A 13,486-nucleotide genomic window follows, 5' to 3' on the forward strand; every position below is an offset into this window, starting at 1 on the left:
ACCCCGGGGGCCGCCCCAGCCCCCTCCTTTATTACTGATGCTCTTTGTGGAATGTCATTCGTCCCAGAAAATGGGGAAACATTGTTAGTCTGGGTGATCCGCAGTGCAGAGTGATCTGTGATGTCATAGGCCCAGGAATCCTCCCCTCCTCCTCCTCAGTGCAGCGTGATCTATGATGTCGTACAGTGATGTCATAGACCCAGAAATCCTCCCCTCATCCCCAGTACAGTGATCTATGATATCATACAGTGATGTCATAGACCAGGAATCCTCCTCAGTGCGGAGTGATCTGTGATGTCATACAGTGATGTAATAGACCTAGGAATCCTCCCCTCCTCAGTGCAGCATGATCTATGATGTCATACAGTGATGTCATAGACCCAGGAATCCTCCCCTCCTCCTCAGTGCAGTGATCTGTGATGTCATACAGTGATGTCATAGACCCAGGAATCCTCCCCTCCTCCTCAGTGCAGTGATCTGTGATGTCATACAGTGATGTCATAGACCAGGACGAGTTACTCCTAATCTGTATGTGATAATAACATAAGTGTACAATAGAATTAGACCTGAAGGTCTTTGGTCAAACTACATTTTTTCCAGAAGAGTAAGGCTAAGGCCCCACGGGACGGAAACGCAGCGCTGGGACAACCGCAGTGGGAACGCATCGTGGTTCTTCCCGCAGCGCTTTGAACAGAAAGTTCATGGAGTTTTCCTCCGCTGACTTTCTGTTACCATTATATCTACGGGAAAGTTGCCGGAGTTTCCGTAGATATAATTGACATGCTGCGATTTCCAAAACCGCACCAGTTTTGGAGATCGCAGTGTGTCCGCACTGTTGTTTTTCCCGCGAAGTGGACATGGGATTCGCATGAATCCCATCCACTTTGCATATACTGTATAACACTGCAATTTTCAGCCGGTGGGCCTAAAACTAAATACTGCTCTTATGGAGGATGAAGGGGGACACTGATGCTGGGAGCTGGCCATGTGGACACTGATGCTGGGAGCTGGCCAGGTGGACACCGATGCTGGGAGCTGACCAGGTGGACACCGATGCTGGGAGCTGGTCAGGGGGACACCGATGCTGGGAGTTGGCCACGTGGACACCGATGCTGGGAGCTGGCCACGTGGACACCGATGCTGGGAGCTGGCCACGTGGACATCGATGCTTGGAGCTGGCCACGTGGACACCGATGCTGGGAGCTGGCCACGTGGACACCGATGCTGGGAGCTGGCCACGTGGACAACGATGCTGGGAGCTAGCTATGTCTAGTTGTGTCCACTCTGTACGTTCTTTCCTTGCCACGGTACCAGTTGATGGGGTTTTTGTTGTGACAGATTGTAGTCTCCCTCTTGTGGCACCGCCTACGTGGCCGTGTATGGCGTCTGTTTTTGTGACACAAGGTGCGGTTTTTATTGACGCCATTTTGGGGAGTGTCTGACATTGTGGTCATCCTACTAATATTATAAAGGTGAAAGTATGTGTATTTGGATGTTTGTTCCTCAATCACACCTACACGGGCGAACGGATTTGTCTGAAAATGCGCACATACATACCTTGGGTCCCGGATTGAACGATAGGCTACATGGAATTCCCGTACACCACCGCAATTCACTCCCATGCCCAGTGCTTCTCACGGTTCAATTCACTGCAGGACCTGGGATGACGTCATCGCAGGCCTTTCAGCAGCTCACCTCATTGGGTGCTGCTTGTCTATGTGGGCGGAGTTATCATCCACACCACGCGTCTCTGAGGTCCAGAGCGTCCTGCACAAGGGCCTCTACTCTGGGCCAGCGACAAGTCCATATGCTGCCCCACCTGTGTGGCCTCACCACGGGACCGCAGTACTCTGCCGCGGCCGGACAGGGGGTCGCCTGTGCCGCGCACTGGAACGCCGATTCGGCCAGCTGTCCCGCAGCATCTGCCGTCTCTGGACACTACAAGTCGGAACATCGGTGCACGGGAAGCTCAGGCTGTGCTGAGGACGGGGCCACAAGTTGGTAGGGGGAAAGGGGACACTTGGTCAGCAGGGTCTGGTGGGGGGGAAAAGGGGCATGGGGTAGGAGGAAGGAGTGACCACATGGGGAAGCAGGTAGGGACAAATGGGGTGGCGGGAGCCAGGAGGGAGAGGAGGTAAAGAGTTCCAGCGGGCCGCAGGGTGGGGGGGGACGGGATAGGTAAGACGGGGGAAGGGGGCATGGGGTAGGGGGAAAAAAGGGGCACAGAGTAGGTAACACCGGAGAAGGGGGCATGGGGTTAGGGGGGGAAGGGAGGCATGTTCCTGGAGGGCAAAGGGGCATGAGGAAGGAGTGACCACATGGGGAAGCGTGTAGGGAGAAAGGGGGGTGGCGGGCGCCAGGAGGGAGAGGAGGTAAACAGTTCCAACGGGCCGCAGGGTGGTCCCCGAGGGTCCATGGACCCACAGGTGTAGGAAGGGCCTGCTGCAGACACAAGGCAAAGGAACAAGCCTGCGCACCACTCCAGGTAGGTCCCGCAGGGGGTCAGGGTTCCGCGGACGAAGTTGCGGGTAAAAGCTAGTGTTGTATAAATCTCGCAATTGTGTTTGGGCTATTTTTGGGGTCATTGTCCCATAGAGTGTTCCATTGTATAGTATTGGGGGTCCGCGCAGGCGGGGGGGAAGTGCTCCTTGGCCCCAGCACTGTCCTGGGTGCAGGTTTTTGGCTCTTCAGTGAGGTTTATCTTCTGTGTCCTGTCTGTAATGTCCATGGGTATAGTCTGCCTTGTAGGGCCCTGTTCACATGACAGCCGTGCGGCCCGACCTTTTCTACCTGCTCTTCTGCCCCCCAAACCTAAAATGCAATGAAATAAGTGAAGAAAAGGGTTAATAATCAGTGGTCACACCAAAAACTGTAAACTGTGGCAAAATCCTCGTCTGGGTGTGGGAACAGTGTCCTAAATATCCCCCCCCCCCCCCCCCCCCCCCCGATACCTGCAGTGATACAAAGCCATCAGCAGGAGAAGGTCATCAGAGAACAGCGGCATTCATCCATGTTTGCCCCAATCTGGAGACCAAATGCCAGCAGACAAACAATGCCCTAGAAAAACACATTTCACCGCTGATCTCTAGTATATACATAGGCTGTATTCTCAGTGATGTCACCGCCGATCTCTAGTATATACCGGTATATACAAGATACAAATGAGCTTTATTAGCATTACCAAAGAATAAAACATTTGGTGTTGCCAAAGCAGAAAGAAGGTTGGGGGTGGTGGAGGGGGATGGGTACGGGGTTCGTGGGTTGGGGGTTTGAGTGTCTTTAGGGTCTCCTCGTTCTTGTTTGGGGCGTGTGGGTGTCGGTGGGTATGGGGTAGACAGGTGATGGGGGGAGGGGTTAGGGGGGTTTAATAGTCCATGGGGAATGGGTGGTTTGATAGTCCATGTGTCTCATCTTCCTCTTATTTGGTGACAGCTGGACACGTATTGGGCAGCGATCTCCACAGTGGCCTCTTCTTCTCCCAGTAGGATGTAGAGTTTCCTCTTCTCATCTGCAGATATGAAGTCTGGGATGTGGGCAGAGAGTCTTTGGTAGTAGACGGCCCTCACAGCTGAGTCTTTGGTGCAGTGTAGCAGGAAGTGGGTCTCGTCTTCTAGGTCCCCCTGGTCGCAGTGTTGGCACAGTCTGTTCTCCCGTGGCTTGTACGTCTGCCTGTATCGCCCCGTCTCTATCTCTAGGTTGTGGGCGCTCAGTCTGTACCGGCTCAGGGTCTGTCTGTGTTTGGGGTGGGGTATTCTCTCCAGGTAGGTGGCCATGGTGTAGTCCCTTTGTAGGGATTGGTACATGGTGAGTTTCTTGGAGTTATTTATTTCGTTTCTCCATTCCTCGATGTACCGCTCTCTGTTTGCCTCTGTCGTCGCCTTTATTTTATCCTTGGTTATCATCTGTTGGTGTTTTTGGTTTGGTGGTTGGCTGTTTGGTTGAGGGTGTTACGTTTTCTCAGGTTTCTGTGGCTTAGCCATGCTTGGTGGTGGTAGGAGACGGGGTTGCTCTCCTGGATGTAAGCCTGGAAAGCTAGCGCCCTCTTCTGTATGGTGAGCCATAGGGGGAGCCTGCCTAGCTCTGCCCTGCAGGCCATGTTGGAGGCGTTGCGATGGACATGGAGGAGGTATTTGCAGAACTCCAGGTGGAAGGTCTCTGTTGGGCTAGAGTCCCATTTTGGCTGGTCTGGGTAGGTGGCTGGGCCCCAAACCTCATTGCCATAGAGAAGGATCGGGGCGATGACTGCGTCAAATATCTTCAGCCAGACCCTCACCGGTGGTTTGAGGTGGTACAGTTGTCTTCTGATGGCGTAGAAGGTTCTGCAGGCTTTTGCTTTCAGGGTTTCTATTGCTGCTTTGAAGCTTCCTGATTGGCTGAGCTCCAGCCCCAGGTAGGTGTAGCTGTTGGTTTTCTCCAGTGTGGAGCCGTTCAGTGTGAATTTTGGGGTGGGGACTTTTGTTGTGGCCCTTCTTCTGAAATACCATGACTTTGGTCTTCTTCTGGTTGATGGGTAGGGCCCATGTGGTGCTGAATTTTCTCAGCACTGACAGGCTTTCTTGGAGGGCTTTCTCGGTGGGGGCCAGGAGTAGGAGGTCATCGGCGTATAGCAGGAACTTCACCTCCCGGTCGTTCAGGGTGAGGCCTGGGGTTGGTGAGGCCTCCAGGGCTATAGCCAGTTCATTGATGTAGATGTTGAAGAGCGTTGGGCTCAGGCTACAGCCTTGTCTGACCCCTCGGGCCTGTTGGAAGTATGCTGTCCTTTTCCCATTCACCTTCACACTGCACTGGTTTCCGGTGTAGGAGCTCTTGATGACGTCGTACGTTCTTCCTCCTATTCCACTCTCTAGGAGTTTTAGGAGCAGGCCTGGGTGCCATACTGAGTCGAACGCCTTCTTAAAGTCCACGAAGCAGGCGAATATCTTGCCTCTTCTGGTGTTGTGGACGTGCATCTTGATGAGGCTGTGCAGGGTGTAGATATGGTCTGTGGTGCGGTGGTTTGGCATGAACCCTGCTTGGCTCTTGCTGAGGACCCCGTGTTGTGTGAGGAAGGTGAGGATTCTGTTATTGATGATGCTGTTGAACAGTTTCCCCAGCGTGCTGCTGACGCAGATCCCTCTGTAGTTGTTGGGGTCATATTGGTCCCCATTCTTGTAGATGGGGGTTATGAAGCCTTTGTTCCAGTCTTCAGGGAAGTGTCCTGCATTGAGCACGAGGGTGAATAGCTTTGCCAGTGCCGCGTGTATTGCTGGAGGGCTGTATTTGATCATCTCTGGTAGGATGCCATCAGGGCCGCTGGCCTTTTTGCCTTTCAGCAGGGCAATTCTTTCCTGTATGTCTTTTATGGTGATTGGTGAGTCCAGAGGGTTCTGGAAGTCTTTGATGTCCCATGTCCATGTCCCATGTCTCCATGTCCCTCAGTTTGGTGATTATCTCTTGCTGTTCTGGGGTTAGGTCTTCTTCAGGGATGTTTTTGTAGAGACCTCTGAAGTAGTTGAGCCAGATATTGCCATTTTGGATGTGGAGGGAGTTTTTCTTGGGCTTTGTGCCCATGTGGTGCCAGGTCTCCCAGAATGAGCTGTCCTGGAGGGAGTCCTCTAGTTGCTCTATTTTGTGGGAGAGGTATCTCTGTTTCTTCTCTCTGAGGGTGCCTTTGTATCGCTTGCATAGATTGTTGTAGGCTTCCCTCACCTCCTTGTTGTTGGGGTCCCTGTGTTTTTGGTTGGAGGCTGTTCTTAGGGTACCGCGTAATGCTCTGCAGTTGCTGTCGAACCATTTGTGGGACTGTTTGTTGGTTTGTCTTATGGGTTTGGTTCATTTCAGGCCTGCTAGTTCTGCTGTGGTCTGTAGGATGTACTTGAGATCCTTCACAGCTCTGGTGACTCCCTGTAGGTCTGGATGCTAGGTGTTTGTATGGAAGTTTGTGAGCAGTGTCTTGATTTCGGGTCGGTTGGTTGCGTTGGTATATTCTATGGCCTGGTGGTTGGCCCATTTGAAATGTCTTGGTAGGTTGTAGAGTTCGGACTGTTGGGGCTCATGTGTGGGTGTTTTGTTCATGGTTCTCATGTATAGTAGGATCTGGTTGTGGTCTGATAGATGGGAGTCAGGTGCGATTGTGAAGTCTTCAATGTCTGACAGGTCTGCGTCTGTAATGGCATAGTCCACCACGCTGTTGTCCACTTGGGAGATTAGTGTGAAACATCCCATGGAGTCGCCTCTGATACATCCGTTCATTATGTATAGACCTAAGCTTCGGCACATGTTCAGCAGTTGTCTCCCGCTCTGGTTGACAATTCTGTCTTGGCTGCTTCTTCTTGTCAGTGTGGGTTCTGGGTGGTGGATCTCACTACTGTGGGTGTGTGGGTTGTCGTCAGGGGGCAGGTAGTCTATCTCTGTGCCTGTCCTTGCGTTGAGGTCTCCACATATATATAGGCTGTATTCTCAGTGATATCACTGCTGATCTCGAGTATAGGGATAGGCTGTATTCTCAGTGATGTCACCGCTGATTTCTAGTATATATATATATATAGGCTGTATTCTCAGTGATGTCACCGCTGATCTCTAGTATATACATAGGCTGTATTCTCAGTGATGTCACCGTTGATCTCTAGTATATGGATAGGCTGTATTCTCAGTGGTGGCACCGCTGATCTCTAGTATATATACATAGGTTGTATTCTCAGTGATTTCACTGCTGATTTCTAGTATATGGATAGGCTGTATTCTCAGTGATGTCACCGCTGATCTCTAGTATATATATAGGCTGTATTCTCAGTGGTGGCACCGCTGATCTCTAGTATATACATAGGTTGTATTCTCAGTGATTTCACTGCTGATTTCTAGTATATGGATAGGCTGTATTCTCAGTGATGTCACCGCTGATCTCTAGTATATAAATAAATAATATAAATATATATGTGTGTGTATATATGCTGTATTCTCAGTGATATTAGTAATCCCCACAGTAGGGGAAGGCGGCAGGGCACTCTCGGTAGGTGCAGGCGGCAGGGCGCTCTTGGTAGGTGCAGGCGGCAGGGCGCTCTTGGTAGGTGCAGGTGGCAGGGCGCTCTCGGTAGGTGCAGGCGGCAGGGTGCTCTCGGTTGCTGACATTGTGATGTCTCTTCTCTCCAGGATTTCCTGACTGACTTGATGATGTCTGAAGTAGATCGATGTGGAGACAACGAGCACCTGATATTTCGGGAGAACACTTTGGCTACCAAAGCCATTGAGGAATACCTGAAGCTGGTGGGGCAGAAGTATCTCCAGGACGCTCTAGGTAACACTTCGGGGAGCCTGACTGCACTCCTAGGGGTCTCCCCTCATATATTGGCTGACGCTGTAGTGACCTCAGTCTGTGTTTCCTGCAGGTGAATTCATCAAAGCTCTGTATGAATCTGATGAGAACTGCGAGGTGGACCCCAACAAGTGCTCGACCTCCGACCTCCCTGAGCACCAGGGGAACCTCAAAATGTGCTGCGAGCTGGCCTTCTGCAAAATCATCAACTCCTACTGGTCAGTACACAAATGTATGGGGCAGACCATGACCGGTCTGAGGGTAGTACAGCTCTGGATGTGACTGCTGTAAGAGCAGAATTAGGATTGCAGCTCTGGATGTGACCATATTGTATATAGTGAGGGGGAGGTAGCTCGGTAGCAGCAGTGGTGCAGACCCCACCGGTCAGACACAGGGACACAAAATGTGCAGCATAATAAATAAACCTTCACGTCAGGCACAAAATGAGCAAAGTAAAATCCAGCCTGAACTTCAGGCAAAACAATGTCAAACCAAAATCCTGCTCGTCTGAGCACTAACTAGGCAGAAAGTACTAACTGTACGTGGTACTTACTACCAGCCACACCAATCAACCATAACAACACTGTACACGAGGCCCTCAGTGTCAGGACAGACCCTGGAACAGGCTCTGCAGCCCCTTATGGCCCAGTATTGAGCATATGACCCACACCTGGGGCTGAGACCTAATTCAGACCTGCCCTGGACCACACATAAGGTCAGAGACCTGGGGGAGATATACCAGGACTCCAGCACTCTGCCTGTCACCTCCTCACATCCCCCCTTTGTTCGGACCTGTCGGGGCAGACACTTTTGGCCTACATACAATGGGGTCATCGGCATTCCCCCGCAGCTTGCCTTGCCTTGTGTTCCTCAGGGTCAGAGACCTCCTGGTGACTCCGGCGTTCCTCTCCTTAGTGCGGCTCCTCCATGTTAGAGGGGAGTGATCAGTGACCGGCTTATAGTGTGGGCCCAGGAGGTTGTACCTTAGGGATTCCTGGGCCCAATTATGGCTGAGCACTCCCTCCCCACAATACTATAATGTCTCTCCGGGGGTGTAAGCTTCCTATTCAGGTCGGTGCCTGGGGGCTCTTCACCCCCCACCATTTGGGACAGCATTGCCCCTAACCCTACATCAGAGGGGTCAGTCTGAACCGCAAACTCTATGGTAAAGTCAGGTGGGACCAAAACCGGCTGTTTACAGAGGCCTGACCTCACCTCCTGGATGTCCCCTCGGCCTCTTCACTCCATGTGACCAGGACATGATTAGTCCCTTAGTCAGGTCTATCAGTGGGGCTGCAATAGTAGCAAAGTTTGTAATAGCCTGCGATTCCCAGGAAAGCTCTTACTTTTTATTTAAGGCTTGGGGCCAGTTTTGAACGGTCTACATTGTGTTACCCTGGGGTGTTATCGCCCCTCTTCCTATTACATACCCCAGGTATTGGCCTCTCCCTATTACATACCCCAGGTATCACCCCTCTTCCTATTACATACCCCAGGTATCGGCCTCTTCCTATTACATACCCCAGGTATCGTCTCTCTCCCTATTACGTACCCCAGGTATCGGCCTCTCCCTATTACGTACCCCAGGTATCGGCCTCTTCCTATTACATACCCCAGGTATCGTCTCTCTCCCTATTACGTACCCCAGGTATCGGCCTCTCCCTATTATATACCCCAGGTATCACCCCTCTTCCTATTACATACCCCAGGTATCGTCTCTCTCCCTATTACGTACCCCAGGTATCGGCCTCTCCCTATTACTTATCCCAGGTATCGGCCTCTCCCTATTACATACCTCAGGTATCACCTCACTTCCTATTACATACCCCAGGTATCGGCCTCTTCCTATTACATAGCCCAAGTATCGTCTCTCTCCCTATTACATACCCCAGGTATCGGCCTCTCCCTATTACGTACCCCAGGTATCGGCCTCTCCCTATTACGTACCCCAGGTATCGGCCTCTCCCTATTACGTACCCCAGGTATCGGCCTCTCCCTATTACGTACCCCAGGTATCGGCCTCTCCCTATTACGTACCCCAGGTATCGGCCTCTCCCTATTACGTACCCCAGGTATCGGCCTCTCCCTATTACGTACCCCAGGTATCGGCCTCTCCCTATTACGTACCCCAGGTATCGGCCTCTCCCTATTACGTACCCCAGGTATCGGCCTCTCCCTATTACGTACCCCAGGTATCGGCCTCTCCCTATTACGTACCCCAGGTATCGTCTCTCTCCATATTATATACCCCAGGTATCACCCCTCTTCCTATTACATACCCCAGGTATCGTCTCTCTCCCTATTACGTACCCCAGGTATCGTCTCTCTCCCTATTACGTACTCCAGGTATCGGCCTCTCCCTATTACATACCCCAGGTATCGTCTCTCTCCCTATTACGTACCCCAGGTATCGTCTCTCTCCCTATTACGTACCCCAGGTATCGGCCTCTCCCTATTACTTATCCCAGGTATCGGCCTCTTCCTATTACATACCTCAGGTATCGCCTCACTTCCTATTACATACCCCAGGTATCGGCCTGTCCCTATTACGTACCCCAGGTATCGGCCTCTCCCTATTACGTACCCCAGGTATCGTCTCTCTCCCTATTACGTACCCCAGGTATCGGCCTCTCCCTATTACTTATCCCAGGTATCGGCCTCTTCCTATTACATACCTCAGGTATCGCCTCACTTCCTATTACATACCCCAGGTATCGGCCTCTCCCTATTATATACCCCAGGTATCACCCCTCTTCCTATTACATACCCCAGGTATTGTCTCTCTCCCTATTACATACCCCAGGTATCGGTCTCTCCCTATTACATTCCCCAGGTATCGGCCTCTCACTATTACATACCCCAGGTATCGGCCTCTTCCTATTATATACCCCAGGTATCATCCCTCTTCCTATTACATACCCCAGGTATCGGCCTCTCCAGACCCAGAGCACACTTTTCTGGCTGTTAAACCGGCTGCTCGGAGGGAATTTAGTACGGCCTGAACTTCTGACAAGTGACTCTCCCAGTCCGTACTAAAGGTGACAATGTCCTCCAGGTGGGCTGAAGCAGACCCTCGCTGGGGCTTAAGGACTCTGTCCATCAACTTCTGGATGGTCTGTGGAGCCCCAGGTAACCCAAATGGCATCGTCACATATTGGAACAAGCCCTCTGGGGTGACAGTCTTTCCTGGGGCCTCTTTAGTGAGCGGCACCGGCCAGGACCTTTTGGTTCACTTCGCCCGCTCTCTCAATAATCTCATATGGTCCTTACCGTTTGGCCAGAAATTTACTCCAATCACCGGGACTACAGGTCATAAGTTTGGCCGAATTGCAGAATTCCAGACAAATGGGTCGCTCTACCTGTAGTCCATATAGATGAATGGACTGCCAAGGTGAAGCTGTGGACTGCAGCACACAGTCAGACGCAATATTCACCAGCATGACGTATAAAATATAACTCTTACTTCATCATGCTGAAATACAAACATGGATCCATAATAAAAACATAGGCAGACCAGCTTACGCGTTTCGGGCAATCCTGCCGATCTCTTACTCATAGCTGTGATGAGTATTTGTCCATTACCAGTCTCTACCCATCTGTGCTGGAATGGCCTCCTCAGGCTGAACCTTGACCAGATACACCAGGTCATGCATCTGGGATCGGGTGGGAGACTCTCAGAGAAAGTCCAGTGATGCACCGTCCCAACATGTACTGTATGTGCATGTTCACACCAAGACGTGTCAGGATCTCACATCTCAGTTTGGAGTCGTCCTTAGCCTCCTGTTCACACAGGTCATAGTAGGCCTTCTGAGGTTCCCCGGTGAGGAAGGTGCCACAACATCGGCCCACTGATCCCTTGGCAACTTCTCCCGCTCCATCACTTGCTCAAAAACCCGAAGATATTTCTCCACGTCGTCTGTGAACATCATGTTTTGCAGGGACCTCTGTACGGCAGCTCGGGCAGCGGTCTGTAGCCTCTGGGTCTCTCTTACACCAGTGCACTCTCCTGCTGTCCTCTGGTCCACCAGAGCCTTCCTGAGCTGTGTCTCCATAAGCCACATGTTCACCTCCTGCTGCTGGGCCTGGGCTTGTTGTTGTCACCTCTCGGCTTCCATCAGGGCTTGTTGCTGCTGTGCCTGAGTCTGCTGCTGCTGTAGGATGACCTGCCCAAACTGTTTTACAAAGTTCTCCATGCTGCTGGTCTCCTTTTTAATCTCTCCTGCAGCTTTCACCCAGGACATAGGAGAGGAAAAAAATTGCGTATGTCTCTTTAAGACTGTGTAACTTGGGTTTGCCCGCATCCTCCACCAAATGTGGGGATGTTAGCTGGGTAGCAGCAGTGGTGCGGACCCAAACAGTCAGAGACAGGGACACAAAATGCAGAAAACTGGTTTATTAAAAAAAACAAAACAAGAAAATAAATAAACCTTCACGTCAGGCACAAAATGAGCAAAACAAAAAACAGCCTAAACTTCAGGCAAAACAAAACCTGCTCGTCTGAGCACTAAACAGATAATACTAACTGTACATGGGGCTTACCTCCAGCCACAGGAATCAACCAAAACATCACCGTACACAAAGCCCTCAGTGTCAAGACAGACCCGACACCTCCTCACCCCCCAGGATCTGCAGCCCCTTATGGCCCAGTAATGAGTCTATGCCCCCCACCTGGGGCTGAGACCTACCACAGACCCGCCCTGGACCTCACATAGGTCAGAGACTTGGGAGAGATACAGCGGGACTGCAGCACTCTGCCTGTCACTGCCTCACAATTGGTGGGTGCAGTAATGTAGTAGGTGTGGTTGCAGCTCTGGATGTGACTGTAGTGGGTGTGGTTGCAGCTCTGGATGTGACTGTAGTAGGTGTGGTTGCAGCTCTGGATGTGACTGTAGTAGGTGTGGTTGCAGCTCTGGATGTGACTGTAGTAGGTGTGACTTCAGCTCTGCTACATCTTTTTCTCCTTGTTGTTTTTGGCAGTCTTATTTTCCTGTATCCTAGGGGGGGCCACAGGAGAGGTGTTGCAGATTGTGCTGTGAGTTGAGTCTAGCTGTGTCTTATTGAGCCTTTGCTTCTTGTGTTTGCAGCGTATTCCCCAGAGAGTTAAAGGAGGTTTTTGCATCATGGAGACAGGAATGTAACAGCCGGGGGCGGCCGGACATCAGCGAGCGGCTAATCAGCGCCTCCCTCTTCCTGCGCTTCCTCTGTCCTGCCATCATGTCTCCGTCCTTATTCAACCTTCTTCAGGAATATCCCGACGACCGCACAGCTCGCACTTTAACCTTGATTGCCAAAGTCACACAGAACCTCGCCAACTTTGCAAAGTGAGTGGTTGTGATGGAGTATGGCGGGGCGGGTACTCGCAGACACCGCTGCTCTTCGCTGATATCTGCTGAACGTGGTCACTAGGGGCGCTCTTGTATCATGTTGTTATTATTAGGCCCCTGAGGGCCACATTTACTTCAGCTGGGCTTGTTTGATGGTATATAGTATAGATCCTGGCAGGTGTGATGGCCACCTCTGGTGTTCCCACAGGTTCGGCAGTAAGGAGGAGTACATGTCCTTCATGAATCAGTTCTTGGAGCACGAGTGGACCAACATGCAGCGTTTCCTCCTGGAGATTTCCAACCCTGAAACCATCTCCAACACGGCGGGATTTGAGGGTTACATCGACCTGGGCCGGGAGCTGTCCATGCTGCACTCCCTGCTTTGGGAGGTGATCTCCATGGATCAGGTACAAACAGGGCGCCCTCAGCTGGTCAGGGCCTAGGCCTGCATATGAGATCACACATTCCTATCACTCCTATTACTACAGTACTCCCCAGCAACCCCTCTACCCCCGGAAACCCCTCTGCCCAACTGCTCTACCCCCGGCAACCCCTCTACCCAACTGCTGTACCCAACTGCACAGCACCATGGGATTAATATAATAATGTACAGCACCATGGGATTAATATAATAATGTACAGCACCATGGAATAAATATAATAATGTACAGCACCATGGAAGTAATATAATAATGTACAGCACCATGGGATTAATATAATAATGTACAGCACCATGGAAGTAATATAATATGTACAGAGCACCATGGAATTAATATAATAATGTACAGCACGATGGAGATAATATAAAAATGTCCAGCACTATGGGATTGATGGTGTTATATAAATGATAATAATATCCATGAGAACTCCC

At 51.2% G+C, this 13,486-nt stretch overlaps 1 protein-coding gene across 7 annotated transcripts in view; it reads left to right on the plus strand.

Moving 5' to 3' along the window:
- DAB2IP (DAB2 interacting protein) overlaps positions 1–13,486 on the plus strand; it is a 108,587-nt gene that overhangs the window by 72,040 nt on the left and 23,061 nt on the right. For all 7 annotated transcript variants that reach the window (XM_075260695.1, XM_075260697.1, XM_075260699.1 and 4 more), the window contains 4 exons: positions 7,129–7,273; positions 7,365–7,509; positions 12,376–12,612; positions 12,824–13,022. In XM_075260695.1, the coding sequence (XP_075116796.1) occupies positions 7,129–7,273; positions 7,365–7,509; positions 12,376–12,612; positions 12,824–13,022 (726 nt within the window). The remainder of the gene's footprint in view (positions 1–7,128; positions 7,274–7,364; positions 7,510–12,375; positions 12,613–12,823; positions 13,023–13,486) is intronic.

The sequence above is a fragment of the Leptodactylus fuscus genome, chromosome 11, assembly GCF_031893055.1.
Source record: "Leptodactylus fuscus isolate aLepFus1 chromosome 11, aLepFus1.hap2, whole genome shotgun sequence".
In the NCBI taxonomy this organism is placed as follows: Eukaryota; Metazoa; Chordata; class Amphibia; order Anura; family Leptodactylidae; genus Leptodactylus; species Leptodactylus fuscus.